The sequence below is a fragment of the Anolis sagrei genome, chromosome 1 (assembly GCF_037176765.1).
Source record: "Anolis sagrei isolate rAnoSag1 chromosome 1, rAnoSag1.mat, whole genome shotgun sequence".
In the NCBI taxonomy this organism is placed as follows: Eukaryota; Metazoa; Chordata; class Lepidosauria; order Squamata; family Dactyloidae; genus Anolis; species Anolis sagrei.
This window is the reverse complement of record NC_090021.1, coordinates 247905412-247932990: the sequence shown is the minus strand read 5'-3', so window position 1 is coordinate 247932990 and position 27579 is coordinate 247905412. Positions and strand designations below refer to the sequence as shown.

Sequence of the window (27579 nt, the reverse complement as noted above, 5' to 3'; positions counted from 1 at the left end):
TGAAAAATGCACCAGGAAGTTTGCTTCTGAAGGCAGACATACTTCAGTTAACAAAGCCTCTGACAAAGAACTCCCTTTTACAAAGTCTTTTCATGCACCCCCCACCCCTTTTCCTCCTTAACCTTTGGCTAGCTGGAAGCTTTTTGGAAAGCAGCACTAGAATTGGGATAATGGTGAAAGAGGGCTGGAGAAACAGATTTTAGCAGTATGTTTGCAGTAACCAATCCAGTATAGATTAAGCTGGGAAATGATGGGTACTGCTCAAGTCAGTTCTATTTCTGCTTTCTCTGCTTGCCTGCAAAAGTCAAAGTAAATGGAAACTACCTCCACAATCTTTTATTGAGCAAGTAAAATGGAGGGGAAAAAGAAATGTAGCTATCTTACTACCTTCCAGCCCTTCAGAGCAGATTTTCGGGGTGTAATTGAGGGACTGCAGTAGTGATAAGGTATCAATTTCTGTTGAATGCTCTGTTCCATCAATAGAAGTACAATGTAGGTAATATCCACTATTGGTGCAAATTATGACGTATTTTGGGACAGAGCCAAATGTTCCCTTCTTATTATTTCATGGGGAAAAGTGAATGTTTGGCTATAACTCTAAGTTCTGTTATTTGATATTGTTTTTGGCATCATACAGAAAAGAGAACTGGAATGCTTCTCTACTTAGAGCGTGATGAGTTTAGGACTACTTGCTACAGCAGAAGCTGTGCTGCAGTAGAGCCAGGAGTCACAGTGTTGAGGTCCTTGGACTTTATGAGTAGTAAGGACTGTGATATCATTTTCTACTCATTTTTAGATTCTCTGTTGCCTTTGATTCTAGCTGCAGTCACTGTTATATCTGGGGGATGAATTTTCTCAGCAGCAATGCATTATTATGAGCTATCCACATTGTAATCCATAGTATTGTGAGGGACTTGGTCTTTGCAAAAGGCCTGCCCTTGGAGTAGATGAGCACTGTAAAACTGTTTTATATCCACACAAGTGCTAACAATTTTGGGCTCTGCTTTGGTGTGATGTCCTGGGCATTCTCCAATTTAATATTATAACCAACATTCTAGGTCCACTAAACCATTATTATTAATTTTATTTATATCCCACCTTTCTCCCCGTGGGGACTCAAGGTAGCTAACAATCCCACACTTAATCAAGTTTAAAAAGCGCACTACAAAAGTAAAAAAAACAACAACAATTAAATAATAACAGTGTGGTAAAAACAGATTAAAATAGCATTTAAAATCCACAGGCCCCCAATCCCACCCACACCTCCCTAAAGCCTGCCCCAAATTCATGCTGGCAGAAGAAGGTCTTAATCTGCTTGCAGAAGGCCAGCAGGGATGAGACCATCTTGGTCTCTCTTAGCAGGGAGTTCCACAGTCCAAGAGCAACCATAAGTACCAATAAACCTCTCTTGGATTAATATTCACAGATGGTTGACAAGATGAATACACATAATAGATTTATTGTTTGCAGATAGCTTGAAATATGTATCATTTTTATCTACTTGCATTTGTTCATCCATTAAAAAATGGCTTGGAAGTAAATTCTTATATTTTCTCTTAGATGCATTTACATGCTTTAATGGAGGTGAATGTGCCTATTGGCAGCTGTGTGATTGTAGTCGATATAATGCAACTGGATCAAGATGTCAAATAGGTAAGTTGAAAATATGTTAGTGTGCCTAGTGTGACCTATGATGCAGAACTAGGCTTGGTTTTTCAAGACACAGTAGAGTTTTTAAATAGGCGCTACATTGTAGTTTGGGGCTCTTTGTCTTAGTTTGAAGCAGAAGACAGTATCTTCATGTAGCTCTATACTTCTTTGATACATATTTCCACCCTTATACATTATTGCCCATATCATTCACTCCAGAAATAATATAAGCATAATCAAAAGGTTATGCCTTCTAAATAAAGAAATAATTATGTTGCCCTTTACTTGCTATAGTTCATAACACAGGAGCAGAACGAGACAGTATTTGTCGAACATGGGGACAGTACCATTATGAAACCTTTGATGGCCTCTACTATTTTTTCTCTGGGAAATCTACTTATTGTCTTGTCAGACAGAATGAACTGGATGAGCAAAGCTTCTCTATACAAGTAAGAGATTAGAATTTTTGAAAAATAAAACTTGTTTACTTCATAATTAATGAAAACATTTCAGGGATTTTTGTTTGTTTGTTTAAAGTTTCTAATTCCCCCCTTTCCAGATGTAGGTTTGGAAATGTTTTTTTTTCTGAGTGAAGAAATACTATAGACTGGGCATTCCAGTGATTTAAGTTTCTTTATTGTTAGGAATCTAGGCAGTGACTCAGGAGATGTTATGAAGAATATAGGAAGGGGTTAAGGTAGTAGAACTGACTATTCTATGATTTTCTAATATTATCTGTGGGTTTAAAGGCACTTATTCACTAAAGTGAAATTTGTTTATGTGCAAAAAGGGACCTGAGTTTTATTTCTGGTAGTGGTCTTGACTTCCAAGTCTTTGGCATTGTTGTTTTTATTTAGTAGAGGTAAGGAGTGTGCTTCAGTAAGGCAGAAGTTTAAATTCATCATATATACACTGATGACTGCATGTAGCTTTGGGAATCCCAGTTTACATAATGTCTTCCTGGTACAGTAACAGGATTTGCAAAGAATGTGGGTGGGTTTCCTGAATTAATCGAAATATTCCAAGCTTCACTTATATATTATGCTTTGTGCTTTTGTTTGTGTGCGCCCAAATGTTATTCTGTGCAAAATATCCATCAGTTTTATTTACAATTCAAGATGTCGAGATATGAAGATTAACCTAGTCTTCCACTGATGGATACTACAACATTGAAGTAATTTTAGCTCTATTTCTAAAGCATTATGTGAAATGCTGACAGTATTTTTATTTTTATTTTATTAAGTTTTTATAAGTTTTCTTAATACATTGAAAGAGTGGGAACAATAGATTGGATAGAAAGGGTGGGAAAAAAAGATCTGGATAGTGATATTGGGGTGTGTGAGGTGAAGGGGGGAAGGGAGAGGAGCTGGGGCTGGGGGAGGGAAAAAGAGAGGGTGTGGGTCATCGAACTCCCGTTCAGTCTACAGGGAAAATATCATCTTGTCCATAAGTTTTCTTTCTTCTTCTATATTCCTTGATCTACTTTTGCTGTAGCACCTTATATATCTAATTTGATTTGCTTCTTAAGGTGTTCTTCTAGATCTTTCCAGTTTGTTTGCTTATTATTGTCTTCCTTTTCTAGGATCTGTGAAAGTTTGTCTAGGTTTTCGAATTCTATCAGCTTTTCTATCCACTCCTCACTGCTAGGGATTTCCTTGTTTTTCCATTTTTTGGCAATTAGTATTCTCGCCGCTGCGGATAGGTAGAAAAACATATTTTCTTGATTTTTTTTTAGATTTATGTTCATTATATTCAGTAGGTAGAATTCGGGTTTCATGTCGAATTTGAAGTGGATAATCTTTTGGACCTGTTTGTGTACCATCTGTTGAAAATATTATTGAAATATTAACTTTTCTCCCATTTTTGCTAGGTTCATAATGATCCAGAATGCAAGTCTCCTCCCTACTCTTGTAAACGATCGATAAGTCTGTACTTTTCAGGAGATGGAGAAATCAGATTAAGTAGTGAAGTCACTTACAAAGGAACTGGGTAAATTAAATATGTATGGCTGGCAATGTTTTACTTGCTGATTGCTTTTTAAGTTTTGTATTGCACCTTGTAAACTTGCCTAGTGTGGAGTGTTAGCTGCCTTGAGTCCCACAGGGGCTAAGGCAGGGTATAAATAAAGATAATAAATAAATAACAAATAAAGTAAATAAATATTATGCTAGTATGTGTAAATATAAGCATGCTTCCTGAATCACTACCAGTGGTAAATATAAATTAACCCCCCCCCCCCCCAGTTGTAACGGATTACTAGAATGCATCTATCCACCTAGTTCCAATTTTCACACAGTGGGTGAAACTCTGATGCCAAATCAGTCTAGCCAGTTATCATGGAATTCTTAGAGGATTACAGTAATTACTTTATTAAAATCTGAAAAGGGTTGCTGTGAATTGTTCCTTTGTTTATGGAGTAATTTTCTTTGTTCTTCCAGAATACAATTACCATATACCATTGGGAACCTGCACATCCAAAAACTTGCAGGATATGTTATTGTTAGACACCAGTATGCATTTTCTCTGGCTTGGGATGGTGCATCTGCTGTTTATATTAAGATGGCTCCTGATTATTTGGGAAAAACCCATGGATTATGTGGTAACAACAATGCCATTTTGCAAGATGAGCTTGCAACAAGTTATGGTGAGTATTTAACCTAATTTATTTGACACAAACATATACAATACCAGATTATTTCTCATCATGCACCTATTCCAAAAATGCAGAGAATTGTTAGTTTTAATACATTAACGTTAGTTTTAGCACACTAATACCAACTTTCCCTTGTACCTTAAGACACAGACAATGTCTGAGCTTCTTCCTGATATAACGTAAGAGTTGGAGAAAACATTGTCCTTGGTAAAAAAAAAATGCCAACCAGGATTACCCATTGTATCAATTGCTGTGAAAGCATTGCTTTCTAATGTTTTGCAGTGGCGTTTGCATGACTGGGGAGATGAGCCAATGAATGCTTACCCTCTTGGTCTACTTCAGAAAAAAATGAAAAATAATGTCTTAAAGGAATGATTATACTGTTCAGTGAATATTTTGCATTGATATACTTGTGCACTTTTCCACAGGGAAGCTTACAGAAGACATTGAAGAGTTTGTTGAAAGCTGGAGAGAGAATTCTCCCCAAGAGAATATCTTCTCCAGTGATGTCTCATTCAACTATGAGCCACCCTGCCTGAATCACCCCCAATCATTTTTACAGGTAGGCATTATGATTATTATTCTCTTCCAAATACTAGTGCAAAAGATTTCTGGTTTGCAATGGGGCCATGAGGCCATGTTCTTTAGCTGATAAAGTGATCCTAGAAGGACTAGGACAGATGAGAGCAGTTAGCTATTATTATGAATCAGATAGGACCTGATTCAAAAAAGGATTTGAGGAATGATTTGAAACATGACTGTAAGGTGGAACTGTATGTTTTGTAATCAAAGTTTCAGATTCTGCCCCACCTCCCAGTTTCAAGATGCCAGCCTCAAAATATAGAAGCTGTTTTTTCAAATAAGGCTTAAGGTTACCTGATGAGGTATATTTCTTGTTCGTGGTCTCTGTGAAATTGCACATATGGGTTTTGTGTGCAGGTGTAAGACAGCTTGGAATTCTCAATAGCTTTAAGAAACTCTTGGTGGTAGCCTTGCCCACCCTGCCTTGGAGGATATAGCCATCAGGTGGGGCTAGTATCTCAGTTCCTTTTTGTCCATAGTGTTAGCAGCAGCAAGGGATTTCTCTTAGATAAGTTTCCTTATTAATTGTTTATCCACACTGAGTCCCCTCGAGGAGATAGGGTGGAATATAAATAAAGTGTTATTATTTTATTATTATGATTCTTCTTATTGCAGTTTCTTTTCATATTGCTCTTCACTTTGCTTGACTTCTCTTCTGTTACTTCTACTTGGCAGTTTCTTCTGTGTTTGAGTTGGACTACTTTGACTATTTATTTGGCTTTCCTTCCAGGACTTTTCCAGATTCTATTTTTTCCAGATTCTACTTTTTTTCTGGCCAGTAGCAGGCACTGGTGTTATCACTGCTGCCACTGTTGTGCTTCTTCTTACAATTGGTTAAAGGCCTGCGGCTGCCTCCAACAGCATCAAGGAGGATAGACAACCTTTACTGCATAGACTTCTCGAGGGCAGGATGGCTAGGGAAAGATCCCAAACCCATTCCATAGTAATGGATGTCTCTCAGTCTCTATCATCACAGAGGATTCAGGCTACACAATCTGACACAGAACGGAATAAGTTGGATGCTATTCCTCTGGCACAACAGCAGCATTCCTTCCCTGCACATCTGCTGGTGGGAGAGAACTGTTTGAGGGCTTGGGCACCACTGTGTTCCCTCCCACCATTATTCGGCCGAATTTCCCCGCACGCTAGCTGAGGCAGCTGCCAGAGGTCCTGGTGCAGCCAAAACTCCGACCACTACAATTTCCCCCTCCCTCTACAAAGCTATCTTGCTTATTATTGGAGCCGCTATAATCCAGCCACTGCAAGGACCTGGACATGCTACCAACCCCAGGCTGCTTTAACTACAAGACCTCATCTCCCCTCCTGGGGCTGGCAACAGGCTAGCAGTAAGCAGCCTTGTCAGTCCTGCTAGCGAGATTAGCCCTCACCTTCAGGAAGGGACAGAGCCTTCAAATTTTATGGTTATGCTCCCAGTGCACCCTTAGGTGTTGGTGTTTCTTTTATACCCATTGTGGGCTCAGTGTCATTTTTAGGCTGTGGTGATCTTGCCTCATCATTCATTCTGGCACCAACATTTTCTGGATGGCCCCCTTTTTTTCTAAAGGCATAGTGCAAAATCATGATGGACCACTGAGTCTTGGAAATTGTTAGGACTGGCTTTACGATCCAGTTTACTAGCCTTTCCCCAGTTGTGCGCCTGCAGACTACACCCTTTCCCACTCTATGGAAGGAAGTACAGGCCTTGCTCCAGAAAGACATGAATCACCAGAATATCCCAGATGTTTTTTGTTCCTGGGAGCAAAAGGTAATGGAAAAATGGTGGCCTTTATCCGATCCTGGACTTCTGCATGTTTAATCGTTACATTAAACCACACAATGTCAAAATGGTGGCATTGCCTACCATTTTGCTGTCACTCAAGAAGGGGTCCTGATTTGCAGTGGGGCATTTGGAAGACATTTATTTTCATAGTTCTATAAAACCTCAGCATCATAGATTTAGCTCTTTTTGGAGGGGTTCTAAGTGTTCATTTAATGTTTTTCCTTTTGGTTTCTGTACAGAGCCTCGGCAGCTCACCTCTGTCTTAAGGGCAAAATTATGGCTCCTTTATATTGATGATGGGTTCCTTGGGGCTGACTCTAGTTCTCAACTGTGGGCTCACCTCATCAAACAATGGTACCTCATCAATTATCTCGAGTTGCTTGTGGTAGAGGAGGTGCTCTGGGGGACCAAGCATTCCCTTATGGGCCAGTGGATTCAGTTGCTGACAGGCAATACAACCACCACGTTCTACGTCAACAAACAGGGAAGGATGCATTCCCTCAGACTTCTCAGCCTCACTGTTCAGATCTTGGTGAACTTGGTGCATTTCACAAAGAGTTCACCGCTAGTAATGTGAACTTCAGTGAAGTCCTGAGGGACATGGTGGACTGCATCCTTATCGCCTCATGGTGATCATGGCAACCCAGGTATGCCCCACTGTTATAGGCTTCTAGTGGTGAGTTCCGCCACTGCCACTCACAAAGATCCCGCAAAGAGATCTTATGCTTACAACTGGAGACATTATTTTCCGTCTCACAAAAGACCAGTGTTGACCTTCTCACTGGACCTACACCGGTAGTCATTGTTTTTTGCTCTCACAATCAGAGCAAGGACTCTCCTTCTCCCTGAAATGTTATTTAGCTGCCATCTCTTGGTACAGATGAAGAGCAGAGCATTTGTCCTATTTTTGGGACCCCCTCATTCAACTCTTCCTGAAGAGAATGTACTCATCGGCATATTCTCTAACCCCAACAAGGAGTTGGGAGCTCATCTTCTCCCAGCTATCAAAACCCCCTTTTGAACCCATGGCATTGGTAGAGCTTTCCCACTTTTCTTGGAAAATGGCATCCCATATTGCCATCACATCAACATGATGAGCCAGTGAGCTTTGTGCTCTCTGTGTAGATCTCCCTTACATTTGATTTCGTAGAATAAGGTGGTTCTCTGAACCTACATTGCCCTTCTACCCAAGGTGACTTCTTGGGTTCATATGTGACAGAATGTGGTGTTACCGTTTTTTTCCAGAATCCAACTCCTCTGGAGCACTCTCTCCATACTTGGGATGTGTGGAGGGCTCTAGGCCTTACATCGATGGCACATCTGCCTACAGGAAATCTCCTGGGAGTTTTTCTCTGAGATATCGCTAGGATGTTCTGGGCGATTCAGTCTCTTCATAGAGTATTTCTTCTTTGATCATTTCAACTATTAGGCTGGCCTGCCAACTCACAGACAGACTTCTTCCATCTGTTGCTGTCTTTCAGGCCTTCCTATATGGACTGCTCTGAAGATGTTTTGCCTGGCAGCAATGTAGTCGACCCCACTCACTTTGTGTCACATTGTAAGCAGGATGATTTCTCCAGGGTGGATGCTACCTTAGCAGAGCTGTGTTTGATTCCTGTGGAGCATGACTTCCTCCTCCAAGATGTGCGATTTCACAGAGACCATGAAGAAGACAGTTTGGTTGCTTACCTGTAACCATGGTTCTTCAAGTGGTCAGCTGTGAAATTTGCACATCTCTGCTCATCCTCCCATCAGTTCATTATTCCTCAGTTTTTGTAAGCTGCTGTCATAGTGAACTGAGGCGTTGACCCCATCTAATAGTTACATCTTCCAGGGCAGGGTGGAAGATGTAACATAGTGGTAGTGGAGCTACCACTATGCGTTTCTTAAAACTATAGAGAATTCTGAGCTGTCTTGTGTACAAGATCCATATGTGTGAATTTCACAGATGACCACTCAAAAAAACATGGTTACAGGTAGTATTACATTTTATTGATTAGCCCATTGTCCATATCAAAACATTTGACAAACACAGTTAACACATACACATACAGCATACAACCTACAGTACAACATAAGTTAAAATAAGCAAGCTGTTAACAAGGTCCCGATCCAGATCAAATATCTGCATCACCTCTACAGTTTACCCCAATCGACTTTAAATATGCAGTTCTCAGCTCTGTTGCTTTAAATAGAAAAAGGGCCGTTTTGTATGTTATTTTAGTGATTACACTAAAATACCTTCTTATCACATGGGTTATTTTTAATATTTTCTCTTTAATATTTCCAGTACTGTATCTTCTTTCATTCTTTGGTATTTCTTTAGAGTTTGCTGTTTTAGCATTTAAAACTTAGAGCTAGTGGTTTCCTATTATAGCTGGTGCCAGAAAAGAGTAGATAACTCTTTGTCACTTGTATTAAAATCTGTGAAAGAGCTTTTGTCTTCTTAGGCAAGTCTTCTCTACTTGTTTGCAATATCAGTGGGGGAAATCTCATTATAATTTTGGCTACTATCTTTCAGTTTTCTACTAGAAAGCATTTTCAGAACCTCTGCCCTCACAAAGTTCCCTTCATATTTCTGCATAGAGCTAGTCATACAAGGAAGAGCAAGAAGTATACTATCCAGAGGGAACAATATACCTCTGATATACCCAATTTAAGGTGTAGGTCATCACCTATAAAGCTCTAAACGGTTCAGGACCTGCCTATCTTTGAGACTGCATCTTCCCTTACGAACCTACATGATCTCTAAGATCTTCTGGGGAGGCCCTTCTCTCGCTTCCATCTCTGTCACTGGTGCAGTTTGTGGGGATGAGAGAGAGGGCCTTCTTGGTTGTCACCCCCCAGCTCTGGAATTCCCTCCCCAGGGAGATCAGACTAGCACCCTCCCAATCCATTTTTCACAAAGATCTAAAGACCTAGGTGTTCTGCTGTGCGTTTGACTAAACAATTCCCTTGACAACTGGCCCTAGCTAGGGCCCAAAAATTTTGGCCACACACTTTACAACTGTTATATTCAAAGTTAGAATGTTCCTTCTTATATTGCCCTTATCCTTAATGTCGCTATACGACCTATGCACTTTACTTGTTAGCCAGACCCTCTGAATTGTTGTGCACCTGTCTGCCCACCCATATAGAGGCTTGAATTATGCTTTTTTGTTGGTTTTGATGCTTGTTTTATGTTTGGTTTTAATGTTGTATTATGTTATTTTAAATTGATGTTATGCATTCTTATGTGCTATGTTTTTAACTCTGTTGATTGGGCTTGGCCTCGTTTAAGCCGCCCCAAGTCCCTTCGGTGAGATGGAGACGGGGTATAAAAATAAAGTTATGATGATGATGGTGATGACATGATGGCAACAGTCTTGGACAGCAATGGCTCCCAAAGTGACCCATTTAAGGTGGAATCGGGTGTCAAACAGGGATGTGTTATTGCCCCAAATTTATTCTCCATCTTCATCGCTATGATACTTCACCTTGTTGATGGGAATCTTCCCACCGGAGTGGAAATCATCTATCGGACAGATGGCAACTATTCAACCTCAGCAGACTGAAAGCCAAACCAAAGTTACAACAACATCTGTTTTAGAACTCCAGTATGCTGATGACAATGTCGTCTGTGTGCATACAGAAGAAGATCTACAAGCCACTCTCAACACCTTCGCAGAAGCATACACGAAGCTTGGCCTGTCACTAAACATCGAGAAAACCAAAGTGCTGTTCCAGCAGTCACCAGCCATCCCCTCTCCAATGCCAGAGATACAGCTAAATGGTGTAACATTAGAAAATGTTGACCATTTCCGCTACCTTGGCAGCCACATCTCCACCAAAGTCAACATCGACGCTGAAATACAACACTGCCTGATCTCTGCAAGTGCAGCATTTTCCCGAATGAAGCAGAGAGTGTTTGAGGACTGGGACATCCGTAGGGATACCAAGGTGCTTGTCTATAAAGCTATTGTCCTCCCAACACTGCTCTATGCCTGTGAGATGTGGACTGTCTACAGATGTCACATGCAGCTCCTGGAACGATTCCATCAGCACTGCCTCCGGAAAATCCTGCAAATCTCCTGGGAAGACAAGCGGACAAACGTCAGTGTGCTGGAAGAAGCAAAGACCACCAGCATTGAAGCAATGGTCCTCCAACATCAACTCCGCTGGGCCGGCCACATTGTCTGGATGCCTGACCACCGTCTCCCAAAGCAGGTGCTCTACTCTGAACTTAAGAACGGAAAACGGAATGTTGGTGGACAGGAAAAGAGATTTAAAGATGGGCTCAAAGCCAACCTTAAAAACTCTGGCATAGACACTGAGAACTGGGAAGCACTGGCCCTTGAGCGCTCCAGCTGGAGGTCAGCTGTGACCAGCAGCGCTGCAGAATTCGAGGAGGCACGAGTGGAGGGTGAAAGAGAGAAATGTGCCAGGAGGAAGGCGTGTCAAGCCAACCCCAACCGGGACTGCCTTCCACCTGGAAACCAATGCCCTCACTGCGGAAGAAGATGCAGAGCAAGAATAGGGCTCCACAGCCACATACAGACCCACAGGGAAACCCATGATGGAAGGCCATCTTACTCGTCCAACGAGGGATCGCCTAAGTAAGTAAGTAAGTAAGTAAGGTGATGATAATAATTTAAATATGTGAACATGCATGTAACTTTAATAAAAATATACATTTTTGTTAAAGTTTAAATACTTAAAATGTGAAATGAACATAATTCAGGTATAAGATGAAATGAATTCTGAATGCGGTCTCATCAAATAAACATATGAATGCCAGAAATGCACTGGCTTGGATAAAATAGTGACACATTCAAGGAATGTAGCTTTCCTGTCTCTCCTTTCCCACTGTACCACTGTGTCCCTTGTTTCAACCTGACACTGAATGGTGTAATATATAGGGGACTGTGGCTAAAGTGGAAATTATTGAATATTGGCATCCCTACACATGGTGGAAATGCCTTCAGCTCCCTCAACAACTTCTGCATCTGAGTTAATGTTTTCTTGAAAATCTTAAACTATATCTGATGATATGAGTTTCTAAACTACAAAGGCTGAATATTTTGCTGTTTTTCAAAAAGTTTTTCTTCATCTTGACTTTGTCTATATTTTTAGAGGACATACACACTATGCAACATGCTACTTTGGCCCCCTTTCAAAGAATGTCATGAGTTTGTGAGCCCATTTCCTTTCATGGCCAGTTGTACGAATGATCTATGCATGTAAGTATCCAGTTTTAAAATCTCTAAAGTTAATAGAAAGTTAAGAAGAATATTTTCCAAACACTGCATCAGTGCACATATGTTCTGAGATGTAGAAATAAAAGGAATGTTTTAATGTTGGCTGTAGTGACTTAGGAAATTTGTCCCAATAACACACACTCTTTACAGTCACATTGTCTGAATGTTTTTTTAATTGAAATACTAATATAAAATAATTATTTTTGGTAATCATTATGTATCAGATGAATTGTAGCAGGGAGTTAATTGGCTTCTATGCAATAGATATTCCTAGGTATATTAAACATAGCAGACACAATGTATCTGTCAGACATGACTTCGTTATTTTAAATGTAGTCTATTTGATTAAGGCTGTGTCTGTATGTTGCTATTAGAAGGCCATATTTCTGATCAAAAAGCAAGTAAAAAAGAAATGTAGGGCAAAAGAAGCAGAGGGTACACATTCTTGGAATTCAAGAATATGCTGGGACATTGAAATGGCCAACACATCATTGAAATATATATGGTACTATGATTGCTTATTTATATAGTAAGAGGAGGAATATGCTTATGCCAATTTTAATGTGTTTAAGGTCAGGAGCTGATAATGCAACTTGGTGTCGAGCATTAACTGAATATGCACGATCCTGTGCACAAGCAGGAAGACCTCTCCATAACTGGCGGGCACAGTTTGAGGAGTGTGGTATGCAATGAAAGACCATTTAATCCTTTTTATACATGCATCATTTTGTGACAAAATAATTCAGTTTTACTGGCAAACCAGAGGTTAAATCAAACCCTTGTAAGAGATATAAACACATACATAAATTGTAATAATAAAATAGATGGGGACATGATATATCCTATGAAAACTTTTATTTATATGTTTTTAAAATATCATTTGTTAGATTACATACATTTCCAAGATTTTTGCCAATTCTTATTACTGTATTTCTTTAATTCTAAGACACATCTTTTTCCTATATAAACATTTCTAAAAACGGGATGCATCTTCGAATATCACGCATATCATATGTATTTTTGGTGGTGGTGGTACTGAAATTAAGGTGCATCTTCCAATTGATGCTGTCTTACACTTGAAGAAATAAGGTACTTTTACGTGACACATCTACAGTTTGGAAAGATCAGAATTAGGTTCAAGAACTAAATTGCAAGTTTTTGATGAAGTGAGTTCCCTGTCAGCATCTATAAGGCTCTGAAATAAGCTTTAGGTAATAGAATAAGTATTGTGTCTGTAAAACTACTGTATGAAAGTGTCTACAGTTTCCTACATAAGGTAAAGTTAAAGTTTTTCCCTTGGCATTAAGTCTAGTCATGTCCAGCTCTGGGGGGTAGTGCTCATCTCCATTTCTAACCTGAAGACCCGGCGTTGTTCGTAGACACTTCCAAGGTCATGTGGCCAGCATGACTGCATGGAGTGCTGTAACCTTCCCACTGGAGTGGTACCTATTGATCTACTCACATTTGCATGTTTTTGAACTGCTAGGCTGGCAGGAGCTGAGGCTAACATCAGGAGCTCACTCCGCTCCCCGGATTCGAACCTCCAACCTTTCGGTCAGCAAGTTCAACAGCTCAGCAGTTTAACCCACTGTGCCACCAGGGGCTCATGCATTATATGACATTTTCTCAAATGTTTGACAGCTTTGAAGAACATATCAGTAATGTTAACATTGATTGGAAACATATATTATGCATTATTTGCTTCTGAGAAGCAAGGAAAAAAGCACACAATAGAGCAGTGCATACTTAAAATGAATGTTGATTCAGATATATTAGTAACGAATTCTAACTTTGTTCATCTCCTCATTTTTCAGCTGTTAAATGTGAGGAAAATCTTGTCTACAATGAATGCATTCACTGTTGTCCAGTTTCGTGTCAGCAAAAAGCATATTGTATTGGCAGTGAACTTCCCTGTGTCGATGGATGTTATTGTCCTGATGGTAATGCAAATTTGGGTGTCCTTTCAAATGTTGTGATCACTTTATGATTGCAGTTTACAAAGACATGACAACCAAAACCAGTGGGTGGAATTTTAACTCACATTGGTGGTATAGTATACTACTTAATAGTAAGTATTCAAAGACATACCCATGTTAATCTGGATCAGTGTTCAAAGTGATCTTGTAGCACCTTTAAGACTGAAGGAAATAAGTTCGTAGCATATACTTTTGTAGATTACGTAATCTATGAAAGTTTATGTTACCAACTTCTTTTTCTTAGTCTCAAATATGGTACAAAATCACTTTGCATATTTAATATTAAATTCCACTGAAACTGAAGGGACCCTTACTAACCAATAATTTAACACAGCTGTTTAAAATTAAAGCAAACATTATGTGTTTCATTACGTATATTCATTATTTTGAAAAGAAAGAGTCTCCTCGAAGACTGAGTAAGTAAAGTCAGGCCTCCCCCGGGCAACGTTTCTCGTAAACCGCTAATCTTTCCAAATCCAAAAGCATTGCTTTTAAACATTATTTTGATAGAAAAAGTTGTGAAGTGGCATGATTTTAATTTTGTTCCTACTGAATGTACTATTCCAGGACTTATTTATGAAAACAGATTGTGTGTCAGGCCTACTGATTGCCCCTGCGATTACCATGGAACTGTCTACAGAACTGGAGATGTGATCTATGAAGACTGCAACAATTGGTTAGTAATATTCTGAATATTTGTTCCCTCTGTGAGTTCCTTGAATAATGTACAAGATGGAAAGCACTAGCCTTTGCTTTCCTCATACTTGAACATTGCTTGAGTTGTTTGTTTGTAATGGGTTCATTCAGTCAAGCCACCACCATTAGCTTTTATTCTAGTATCTTTTTCTGCCCAAGCCTCCATAGTTCATAAACCAGAATGATAGTGCATGTTCATTATAGTTATAATGGGATTTAGGTCCAAACACTCTGTGCTCTGGCAGGGGAAATCTGTGCTCTGGCAGGGGAAATCTGGTCTCATCCCCTCACCCATGGCTTCAAAATTGCGTGTGCACATGCGATACGCCTCCCACAGCCAACCCAATAAGACACTCACACAAGATGTGGGGAAAACAATGGCCACAACTCATTTATTGATAACAGGATAAGGGGTTGGCAGCCAAGCATGGGTCCTGGATCATGATCGGGCAGCCCAATACTGCCCGATCCCAAACACATCAGGGGTGCCGCCGGCACAATACCAGGCAAACGCAACCTGGCACCCCTGGAACCACCGGGCGTCCCCCCCTAACCGCTAGGGGGGGGTACCAAACCAGATCCAGGGCCCATGCCCCACGCCAACACGGAGTTGTGACAAGGAGCATACCACAAACAGGTAACAGTAAACAGGTAACCATGACAGGAAAACACAACACAAGTAAACTGCCAAAGAAAACAAAAACTGATTGCAGGGTGGGTGGGGTGGATCAGCTGTTGCAGGCCGAGTGCCTGCCTGTGAGCCAGGGGCAGCCTTATAAATGCTGCCCCCGGGAGGGTGAGGCCAGCTCAGGCCTCACCTGAGGTGGGCGTGGCCAGATGCCCCCATTGGCCCCCTGCCCCACCGGCGGGAAACCTTCCCGCCATCCGAGGGGGCTTCTGGGAGGAAGAAGCCCCCCTCCGGCAAGAATGGCGGTGGGGAACGCCCAGCACCGCAACTTCTTTGGCCAGGTAAGTCTGGCCATGCCTTTTGCGTGTGCACATGCGATACGCCTCCCACAGCCAACCCAATAAGACACTCACACAAGATGTGGGGAAAACAATGGCCACAACTCATTTATTGATAACAGGATAAGGGGTTGGCAGCCAAGCATGGGTCCTGGATCATGATCGGGCAGCCCAATACTGCCCGATCCCAAACACATCAGGGGTGCCGCCGGCACAATACCAGGCAAACGCAACCTGGCACCCCTGGAACCACCGGGCGTCCCCCCCTAACCGCTAGGGGGGGGTACCAAACCAGATCCAGGGCCCATGCCCCACGCCACAACAAGTGGGGGGGTGGGAACCACACCCCCCTTGCCGCCAACCCCAGAGCCTGCTCAATAAAGTAGCCCAAATGCCACACTGGCCATCATAAGTCCTAAAAAGTATCCAGTACTGTTCTTGCTTGCTCAGGGGGCTGCATCTAATGCGGGCGGAACTCCTTCCTCCTGCCGTCCGTTGTCCTATCCCGCACGCCTCCGTTCACCGACCAAGTCCTCAGCGTGCATCCTAGTCCTGCTGCCACTTGACTGCCGCCGTTCCACTCCTGTTCCGTGCATCACTCCTTCCTTCTTTCTCGACCATAGCTGACCTGTCGGTGGAAGAAAAGGAACAGCCGGCAGATCGGGTTCCTTCAAGAAGAAGGCCCGGCCTGATATAGGATGCATAAGCTGAGGATTTCCAGCGCCCCATGGATTTTATTACTTCGACAGGGACACCACCCGCAGCAGCTGTGGTGGCCGCTCCTATCCTAAAGGAGTGCCCACCAAATTCCGTCCGAGGGAGGCCCAAATGCTGGAGGGCTCCTCGGAAAACAGCCATGAACTGGTAACGTGTGAGAGGGCTGCCGTCTCGGTGAATGAAAAGGTAGCCAGGGGTAGAGCCTCTCGTGGACAGGAACCTGGAAAGGGACTGCACGGGGCACAAATGTCCTGGTTCCAAACCCCGTATGTGCAGTGAGACCCCTTTTCCCAGTTGGTCAGTCTTGGACTTGCGGATCCTCAGTGCCAGGGCGTTGTCCTGGACTGAGATGTCCCTGAGCTGCAGGGCCCTGTTAGAGGCGTCAGCTTTGGAATTGGCCACCACCTCCCCCAGCCGAAGGGCCCCGAAGAAAGCCGTTGTGAAGGCTGCAGTGAATAACTTAACTTCATATCGGGAGGGGCAGATCCTCTTGAGGGCCTGGACGATTTGCTTGAGGGTCTTGTATGATAAGGGGCGCCTGGTGTCCCGTTGCCTGGGTGCGCGCTTCCTCCAACTCCAGAGGAGCTTCCTGACTCTGAATGCTTGGCACGGATCGCCAAACCCGGCAGCTTTGCTGTATAAGGCAATCCCAGCCAACTGGAGACGCATGGAATGTGCTGTCACGTTGTTTCTCTTCTGGTGGATGAGGAAGTGTATGACCTCGTCCTCAGATGCTGGCCACTTACTGTCGTATCCAACTTCAAGCCTGAACTTGGTGAATTTTGCCATGGCTGCCCGGTATGCCTTCTGCGTCGCCGGCGCGACGGAGTCCATCAGTCCTGTCCAGGCTTCCCATCTCCAAGGGTCCACAGGTCTGGTGGGAAGCTTGTGGGCAGGACATCTGCGTCTGGTGCTAGGGAGCGAAACCTGTCCTCCTGGAAGCGGGACAATGCATCGGCTACTTCATTGTTCACGCCTGGAATATACTGCGCTGAGAAGGTGATATTAGCCTCCAAACATAATAAGACAAAGTGCCTGACCAGCCTCATTACCCTGGGCGATTTGGAAGACTGCCGATTGACTACCCTAACCACCGCCTGGTTGTCACACCAGAACCGCACCCTCTTGTCCCGGAACAAGTTGGTCCAGATACGCACTGCCACAAGGATAGGGAAAAACTCGAGGAAAGTGAGATCCCTGAGGATGTTACCCTTGCTCCAGCTCTCTGGCCATTTGGCCGCGCACCAGTGACCTTGCAGGAAAACCCCGAAACCGATACTCCCTGCTGCATCCGAATGTACCTGCAACTCGGCCCCGAGCTCCCACCTGGACTGCCACATGGACACCCCATTGAACCCCTTCAGAAACTGGAGCCACACCCTGAGATCCTCCCGCATACCTTGCGTCACGCGGATCCTGTGGTGGGGGGCGCGCACCCCAGCCGTTGCCCGTGCGAGACGAGCGCAAAAGGGCCTACCCGGGGACACCACTTTGCAGGCGAAATTGAGGTGGCCCAGGAGGGCCTGCAACTCCTTCAGGGTTACCTTCTTGCTGCGGGCTGCCTCTTCGATGCGGGCCCGCAGCGCGGACAGTTTGTCCGCCGGCAGGCAAGACAGGCCCCGGACAGAATCCAACTGGATCCCCAGGAATACCAGGGATGTGGAGGGGCCCTCGGTTTTTTCCCGTGCTAGGGGGATGCCGAATACCCTGGACAATGCCTTGAACGTGTTGAGCAGGTGGGCGCACTCCCCGCTACCCCGTGATCCCACAAAGAGAAAGTCATCCAGGTAATGTGTGATGGAACTGGAGTGGGTAAGGGTCTTGGTGACCCATTCGAGGAAGGTGCTGAACGTCTCGAAGGCTGCGCAGCTGACTGCGCAGCCCATGGGCATGGCCTTGTCATAGTACCACAGGCCATTAAATTTGAATCCCAGGAGGTTGAAGTCCTCCGGGTGGACTGGGAGGAGCCGAAATGCTGACTGAATGTCGCATTTTGCCATCAGGGCTCCTGGTCCCTTGGTCTGCACCAAGCTGACAGCATGGTCAAAGGAGGCGTACTTGACTGAGCAAAGCTCAGGGTGGCAGAAAGATCCCCGCGAAAAAAGGCGGGCACTGCAGGAGCCCGGCCGGGCCCCGCGGGAGTCAGCAGAGGGGAAAGGAAAGGTAGCCAACCGTTTTGAAATGGTGCTCCGCTGGTGTGCTATCGCTGCCGCTGCCCCGCTGTTGCTGCTGCTGCTGCTGCCGCTGCCGCCGCCGTTCCTCCTCTCACGATAACAGCTGATCAGCTCCAATCAGCTGTTGCAGGCCGAGTGCCTGCCTGTGAGCCAGGGGCAGCCTTATAAATGCTGCCCCCGGGAGGGTGAGGCCAGCTCAGGCCTCACCTGAGGTGGGCGTGGCCAGATGCCCCCATTGGCCCCCTGCCCCACCGGCGGGAAACCTTCCCGCCATCCGAGGGGGCTTCTGGGAGGAAGAAGCCCCCCTCCGGCAAGAATGGCGGTGGGGAACGCCCAGCACCGCAACTTCTTTGGCCAGGTAAGTCTGGCCATGCCTTTTTCCAAAACTTTCATATCTCAAGTAGGACTTATATGGCATTTCATAAACAAGGAAATATACATTCATTTCCCTAAACATTCCCTTGTTGTATCTACTATTTATTCTGAGCAAACCGCATAACTTCAGAGGTCAGAAAAAAGTTAGGCCCTGCTCTCGACTCCTGACTCTTCATGGTTTAGTCTCAGTTGAAGCTTTCCCTACCTGGTTTACTTTGCTGTTTTTCATTTGTTGATTTGTTCCTAAGCTCTGTGTTAACGTGATTAAAACATAAATGATTAATTCTTTTGCAGTACATGTTTTGGAGGAAAATGGATTTGCACAAACCTTACTTGTCCAGGTATGTTGGCTTTATCCAAAGTATTGCTTTCTCACTTTATTCATAAGTTATTATATTTTTTTATTGAGAATGTGTTGTTTCCACATTTGTAAATCATTTTCTGTGAATCCAATCCTGAAAAGCTATCTGTCTGTCTGTCTATATCTATATCTCCATATCTGCTTTTAGATAAGCAAATAATGTATCCAATCTTTCATTTGGGCTTCCAGATATGGTGGCTTTTATAATTCACCTTTAATAAACTTTACATAAGAGCATACAGTATTTTGTAGGACGCTGTAAGACTCTATTTCTTTTTATTGTTAGCTGAATGTTCAGTCTCTGGAGATATGCACTTCACAACATTTGATGGGCGTAAATATAATTTTCAAGCAACTTGCCACTATATTCTGGCAAAAAGTCTTACCTCTGGCAAATTTGCTGTGATTCTGCAAAATGCTCCATGTGGACAGGTAAGACAGTAACAAAATAAGAGACTAATCCTTATAGTAATACGTCTAATATGTTCTACCAACTGCTAAATGGTTGTCTGTTTTTTATTAGCCGTAGTGGCTCAGATTCTAGTATAGGTTAGGCATATCTTATCCTGAAATTTGAAATACTCTAAAATTGAAAATTCTTCACATGGGTCTCTCAATTTACATAAACTTTGTTTCATGCAGAAAATTATTAAACATATGGTATATAAAATTACCTTCAGACTACCTTTTATAAAGTTCATATAAAATGTTGTATTTATACTTGTGTCCCATCTCCAAGATATCTTACCATGCATATGTAAATATTTCAAAATAAAAAAATCAAAACCACCTCCGGTCTCAAACATTTTGGAATGTATGGCAACTCCAGATCAACATCACAATTTGTGACTCATATAGATGCACCCTTAATCTATATAAATAAACATGTAATGCTTGTTTGTGGGATTAACATAACTCAAAAACCACTGGATGAATGGACACCAAATTTGGACACAAGACACCAATCAGGCTGAGTGACTATCATTCATAAAAACAATGAAAAACACTGCAGAAGGGACTTAAAAAGCTGAAAAACAAAAATTACATTACAACACACGTGCAAAACCACATATATACACAAACACACATATATACACATATACACAAATATGTACACACACATATACACATATATAGACACACAAAACACTTATACACAGACTGGGCCACAGCAATGCATGGCAGGGGACGGCTAGTCTCACATAAAAATTATATATATTCTCCACCAACATAAAAAGCTGTTTGTCTGGGTATATCGGGTAGCTTGTAATTGTATATTATTAAATCAGAATTGTTTGAGTGTTGGACTATGACTCTGGAGCAGGTTTGAATCCATGGAAACCTACTGTGTGACCTTGAGCAAGTCACACTCTCTTAGCCAAACCTTGCCAAGAAAACCTGTGATAAGTTTGTCATAGAGTTGTCATAACTCTGAAGGGATTTGACAAGAGTGGGTCTTTACTTGTGATGGCAATTTAACAATTATGAATCCATTGTATATCACTCCTTTGTCTAATGAAGGGTAGCCTTTATGGTGTTCTATTGGCAAATATTCCAAAGGAGGTATTTCAGAAGCATAGACAATCTTGGGTAGAATTATTATAGTTCTTCAAGTCAATTCTGATTTATGGTGGCCCTATAATGGGGTTTTCTGGTGCTGAGAGTGGGTGATTGGTGGTCTGGCCAAACAGGGAATTGTATCCTGATCTCCAGAGTCATAGATCAAAACCAAAATTACTAGATTGTTCATTTTGGATGTGGAGCATACATTGAAAAGCACTTAGTGTTACACGCTCCTAGATTGCAAAGTCTCCACTAACATGTCTTGAAGAGAAAACAACTAGCAAAAGCAGGCAACACTTAATTAGTACTGTTATGTATTACATGAATGTCTCCCTGAAACTTTAGGCCTTGTAAACCATTCTCTGTAGTTAGGTGCTTATTTCCCTCTCCCTTCTTTCCATTTTTTTCTTATATGCAGAGCTTTAGGAGACATGTTTCAACTTTGGGAAGCAAACTATTGGTGGCCCTACATCCCTCAAAATCCAAATTGTCAACAATACAATACAATTCTTTATTGATTAGTCAATTTTGACCATATCAAATTGTCAACATATCTTCAAAAACATTCAGATTTTTATTCAGCCCACTTGTATCATGTGTATGTCTGAATAAGCATAACTTGGTGTTTTATTCACCCAAATCTCATTCCTGAAATCTCCAGTTCTTTCTGTACTTCTTTAATAGACCAATTGTGCATTTTGAAATGGAATTCATATAATAAAGCACTATTATTTATCCAGTAAAATATTCAAATTGCCACTTTGGAAAATCTTCTAAGTGCTTTAAAAAGTATTAGAAAAAGGAAGAAAATAAAAAGGTATCATTCCTAGATAAATTTTGGATGTTAGACTCACAAAGAGTCCAGTCATCTAGATTCTTAGCCTTGATGATATAAATAGTCATCACACGGTGAGCAAATTCAAAAAGATGTAAAATTCTGCTAGTGGTTGCCAGAGTTTAACTTTACCTGAGTTTCAGTTTTCAGTGTCACTAGGCTTTCTAGTTTGTTATGATGAGAAGAAATTTTAATATATAAATTTCATTTAAGTGTTTATTGAGTGAGCCTCATTTTACGAGAAAGCAGCTGCTGATAGTTAGTTGAGTCAATGATATGAAAGAAGTGATTCACTGAAACAGAGAATCACTGTTAGTTTTTTTATGGGGGCAGGGGAATTGTAGTCTAATCACGATAATGGACATGTCTGTATACAGAGGTCTTCAACATGCACTTTTCACATTTGACAATGACAAAAGAAACACAATGCCCTGTCAAATTAATTTTCCACCTAACTATGTTGGAGTATTCATCTAGTCAAGTCAATATGGCTGGTAGTTTTCAATCTCTTAGCCAACTATTCAATCCTTTTTTAAAAATGCTAAATATCAGGGTTTGCATTTGTGACATTTTGCACTCAAGACATGAAATTTACCACTGGATGTAGCACCTTCCTATGTTTCTGTGAGAGACAAAACCAATACCTTGGCCATTGAAACTGGTATAGTTGTCTGGACATTTAGCAAAAGACACAGCTATGTTTCAGTATGATTGGCATTAGTATGCTACTGAATATTAAGTATTCCTTTTGTTTTTCTGTAATATGTTTTATCATTGTGAAACAGCTAAGCAAAGACCGTATTGTCGAAGGCTTTTGGGCTCTATGGCCATGTTCCAGAATCATTCTCTCCTGACGTTTCGCCTGCATCTATGGCAGGCATACTCAGAGGCAAAGACTAATTGGTGACATGTTGAGCACATATGATGCTGCACTCTCTATGTCTGACAGATCCTGCCAAGGGAAAGTAGGACCAATCTCATTCACACCTCCCTGATACTGTAAATAAATCATTTTATGTTTAAGCATAGGATTTTCATATTTAATTTACAAACTTCTCACTAAAAGAAGTGGAGAACTTCCCTCTAATTTTGCAAGATTTGTTCAGAAGGAGTTTGTCTTTTCTAAAAGAGTATAACTTTCCTTTAAAATTTTTTTATTTAAATAATTGGTGAGTTTTACATATTTTGTACTTCAAAATTCTTATACATACCAATTTTTCATAACAGATTTGTAATACAGAAATATATAATATTTGACTCCTGTAATATGTTCATCCTTTAGCTCTATTACATACTTGTTATTTACCTCTATGTGCCTTTTCCTTATTTATCCCAGTGCTGACCCTTCCCCCCAGACCAGCTAATTACAGTACTTATTTCCCAGATCAACTGGCGGCCTCGGGTTACCTGGGGCAGGTCCCTCATTTTGAGGTTGTCTTAATGTCACATTTGCTCTGTATTATTCTATGGAACTGGATGACTAAGCAGACTAAAGCAGCAATTGTCTATCATTCATATTCCTTCAGTTTGATTTTTAATCAGTAACTACACATGACTATTACTTTGACTCTTTTAAAAATGTTATTTATTTATTTAGAGAACTTTTACCCTTCTCTTTGGAGTTATATGTTATTTAGTCAGCCAAATTATTTTGAGATGCTATTCTTTATCTTACTTACAGAATCAAGATGGTGCATGTATCCAGTCTATTAGTCTTATTCTCAATCATGATTCCAAGAGGCAAGTGACTTTGACCCGTTCAGGAGATGTTTTGGTATACGATCAATACAAAGTTAATCTGCCATATATAGATGGTAAGAAATAATTATTTTTCAGCTAAAGAAACAATTGGATATGCACCCCCTTTTTCTGTAAATTTTTTGGTACATTTGTCATATATTGGTAATAAGGAATAATGATTCTTCTTTGTAGTCTCTGTGAAATTGCACATATGGATCTTATACGCAGATGCAAGACAGGTTGGAATTGTCTAGAGCTTTTAAAAACCTTCTGATGTCAGCCCTGCCCATTCCTCTGAATATATAGCCAGCTGTAGGGGCTAACAACTCAGTTCATTTTTGTCCGCAGCAGTCACAGCAGTGAAGGAATTGCTGTTAGCTCTTACTGTAAAGCATATATTTGATTCAGAATGGATTTGACCATTCTTGTGGATATCCTTTGAACAACTTACCTCTTTCTGGTGTTGACCCCAAACTGTTTAACAACTAAGCCCTAGACTCTTTGTGAAGAAATGCCAGGCATGTGAGGAAAATATTCCTGACACTTATGCTCATGTCCTCTGTTTAATGTGTCTAGGGAAAGCCCATGTTGTTGGGGCTTGTGAAATTTGCCAAGCTTTTACCCCTCAGACACGCAAGTCCCAAAGCTCAACCCAATTGTGGTTGCCATTTCACAGATCCGCCCCTCCCAAAGGATGCACTCCACTCCTTCTGACAAAGAAAGACAGAAGCTTGATGCTATAGGTCACAAGATCTGCTTTTCTGCGAGACATTTTGCCCAGTTAGCCCACTATGGGGTATACTAGGATTTTCTTTGGAACAGGATTGCCTCTTACATTGATCATTTGCCAGCAAAGGATCTGTAGATGGTCCATACCTTCACACAAGGAGCCCAAACCCTTGCAGGGCTCCAGAAAGATGTGGTGTGTAGCTTGCAATTTCACAGAGCCCACGAAGAAGAGAAGAATTTGTTGCTTATCTGTAACCGTGTTTCTTTGTGTGGTCATCTGTGAAATTTGCACATCCTCGCCTATCCACCCTGCTGCTTGTCATACCTTGGTTTCTCAAAGCTGCTACAGCAGCAGCAGCAGCTGAGGAACTGAGGTGTTAGCCCCTACAACTGGCTATGTATTCAGGGGGAATGGGTGGGGCTAACACCAGAAGAGTTTTAAGAACTCTAGAGAATTCCAAATTTTCTTACACCTGCGTACAAGACCCATATGTGTGAATTTAATAAATGACCACTCAAAGAAACATGGTTACAGGTAAGCAACCCATTCTTTAACTTCTTGAACTAAATTGACAAATACAAATGCTGCATTTCAAATTATCTGTTTATACCATGGCCTACTATTATCACAAGTGCTCTGATTATTCTATTATTCTATTTATATATATCCCAGCTCATTTTTTGATTTCTTATTTCATGCTTTGACTCTCCACATTATAAATGTTATATAGTCTCTCTTTCATCTCATTTTAGATTTAGATGGATGAAATATCATACATGGAGGAAGGCTTCTAGTGCTGAACAGATTTTTGGTGTGCAATTTCTCCCCTGCAAGATGGCTTCCAGGGGAGAAGTTGCATCACAAGTATTAAAATCAGTAAAACAGAACTCATGATGTCATGGTAATATTTAGATTACTGCTAATACTTTTTTTCTCTAATATTCCTTTTCTAGATTCTTTTGAAATAAAGAAACTTTCATCGGTATTTTTGCAAGTAAAGTCATCTATTGGATTACAAATATTTTATGACCAAGATGGTTTGAGACTCTATCTTGAAGCTGATGCTAGATGGAAAGATGATACTATAGGGCTCTGTGGAACCTTCAATGGAAACACTCAAGATGATTTTTTGTATGTATCAATACAACTTAAGCAAACCACATTTGGCATCATGACTATTGAGAAATAGTTAACAACAAATTCTAAAATCTACAAGCAGTGATCTATTCTTGAGCCAATTCCAAAGCACAAAATACCTTATGCAAGCTTTTGAAGTTTCCTGGCTTCTTCACCAGACAAAGATGTTAAAAACCATGCAGTAGAAAAATGGTGATGTTAGCATCACAGGCCTACATTCTGTTGGAGATTTTGTCAGTTACAATGATATTGAAGGGTTTTAATGCAAATAGAGGGCATTCACTTTATTGACCATGTGAAAATTAGAGACAAAAAGCAATAAATAAATAAATAATGAATTTATTACCCAGCTCTCCCTGCGGCTTGAGGTGGGATACAAAATCATTGAAATGAGATAAAACACCATTTAAAGACATACAAAATACACCGAGTTAAAATCTATTGATGAAATGCCCATTAAAAGTCACAACTTAAAATTAGCTGGGTAGTAGAGAGGTAAATATAATTTCAACTCCCTCAACAACACAAAAGTAACTTCTCTTGGGATCCAGATGTTCCTGTCCAGTGCAAAGTCGACTGATTTTTCCTTAGTTGGAGAACATTTAATTTAGCAAAAATTCTCTGTATTGTTACAACTGGACAAACTTTCAGTTGTTGCTAATCACGTTGCAGGCTGAAAGTACACTCCATTATTCCAAACCCTAAAATCATGGTTTGCAAAGTTCACTCAAACAGTGAATCATCTTACGCAACACAGCAAAATTTAATTGTTAAGCAGGCTGCATATGTAGAAAAGAGAGTGGGTGGAAGTATTTACGTACATATTATTATTTATTTTGCTGTTGCAGACCATCAAATTGTCTCCAGTTTACAGTGCCTGTACCATAGCATTTCCTTGGCATTATTTATTCAGAGGATATTTGCCATTGCTTTCCTCTTAAGTTGAGAGAGAATGTGACTTGTTCAAACCCTAGTCTTCCTGAGTCTTGGTCCAAAACTCAAATCATGATTGAGATCATATTTTGGAGTACTAGAGAATATGATATCTGCTTGCTGTGATTAGTTCTCCTGTCTGAAGCTAAATTAAATGCACAAGGTTAAGAATTTGGTATAGTGATTAACAGTGCTCCATGCAGTCATTCCGGCCACATGACCTTGGAAGTGTCTACGGATAATGCTGGCTCTGCAGCTTAGAATTGGAGATGAGCACCAACCCTCAGAGTCGGACACAACTAGACTTAATGTCAGGGGAAAACCTTTACCTTACCGTTACTAATTAATAAGAAGTAAGTTAATCTTAGAGATGTCTAGGGTATCCTTACCCTGTTAATTGCTTTTGTTTTTATTAACTTCATTTGTAGCAGCTTGAAAATATGGATTAAGTTCTTGGTAGCCAAACTAACCAGTAACTTATGCTTTGGATCCTTTCTCTTTTCATTTCTAACTGAATTAAGCTGCACAGCAAAGAGCAGCTGAGTATTCCTGGCTCTTCTTAAGTAGTCTATTGTTCAAAATCTCTTCAAATAAAGTTTATTTCAGAGCCAAACTACACATAATGCAATATATCCATAACTAAATCTCAGAACTCTTATACTGAAATGCATTTGGATTGGTGTTCAAATGTGTGTTCACATGGGTTCATTTAAATAGCAAAACACATTGCCTCCTCTATTTTCCCAGTGCAACTTGCTTTCCATTTGTTCCACAATGTTATTTATTGGTTGTTATTGTTCTTTTGATGGATGTGAGGAAGATCTCCAGTTGGAGTGCCAGAAAGCACACCTTCACTTTTTGGAAATTCCTGGAAAACTTCATCAGCCTGCACTCCTGTGCATGATAGTTCACCAATGGATCCATGCGATGTCCATCTACAGGCAGGTGAGGATGAATACTGAATAGATACAAATTGCTGATTTTTTGTGAGGGGAAGGGGATTACGTTTTTATTTAAAACCTGTGAATAACACCTTAAACTTAATAGAATTAAATGTCAACTGATAATGAATTGGATTCATTTCACCTTCCTCAATGCAATGGTAATAAAATGCACTTGTAATTTGATTATTTTCAGGACTTTAAGGTAACCCCTTTGATAGTCTTTAAGGCCCCGTCTACACTGCCATATAAAATCCAGATTATCTGCTTTAAACTGGATTATATGGCAGTGTAGACTCATATAACCAAGTTCAAAGCAGAAAATGTGGATTATCTACTTTGATAATCTGGATGATATGGCAGTGTAGAAGGGACCTCAGAGGCCCTTTCCAGAGAAAGTGAGAAATTTATTAATAATCACCCAAGATAAATCAAGCTATACTATTGTGAATGCATTAATATGTTATCTATATGAAGACAGGAAGAGAAATTTTCATGGTGATTGGTTATTGAGATTTCCTTAGAAAGAAATC

At 41.2% G+C, this 27579-nt stretch overlaps 1 protein-coding gene across 1 annotated transcript in view; it reads left to right on the top strand.

The window, feature by feature from the left end:
- OTOG (otogelin) overlaps positions 1 to 27579 on the top strand; it is a 141236-nt gene that overhangs the window by 13517 nt on the left and 100140 nt on the right. The window contains exons 5-18 of the mRNA XM_067466655.1: positions 1561 to 1653; positions 1945 to 2099; positions 3521 to 3639; positions 4089 to 4294; positions 4732 to 4865; positions 11778 to 11884; positions 12475 to 12584; positions 13717 to 13842; positions 14446 to 14554; positions 19101 to 19147; positions 19454 to 19599; positions 23247 to 23379; positions 24989 to 25166; positions 26926 to 27050. Coding sequence (XP_067322756.1) covers positions 1561 to 1653; positions 1945 to 2099; positions 3521 to 3639; positions 4089 to 4294; positions 4732 to 4865; positions 11778 to 11884; positions 12475 to 12584; positions 13717 to 13842; positions 14446 to 14554; positions 19101 to 19147; positions 19454 to 19599; positions 23247 to 23379; positions 24989 to 25166; positions 26926 to 27050 — 1788 coding nt within the window. The remainder of the gene's footprint in view (positions 1 to 1560; positions 1654 to 1944; positions 2100 to 3520; positions 3640 to 4088; positions 4295 to 4731; positions 4866 to 11777; positions 11885 to 12474; positions 12585 to 13716; positions 13843 to 14445; positions 14555 to 19100; positions 19148 to 19453; positions 19600 to 23246; positions 23380 to 24988; positions 25167 to 26925; positions 27051 to 27579) is intronic.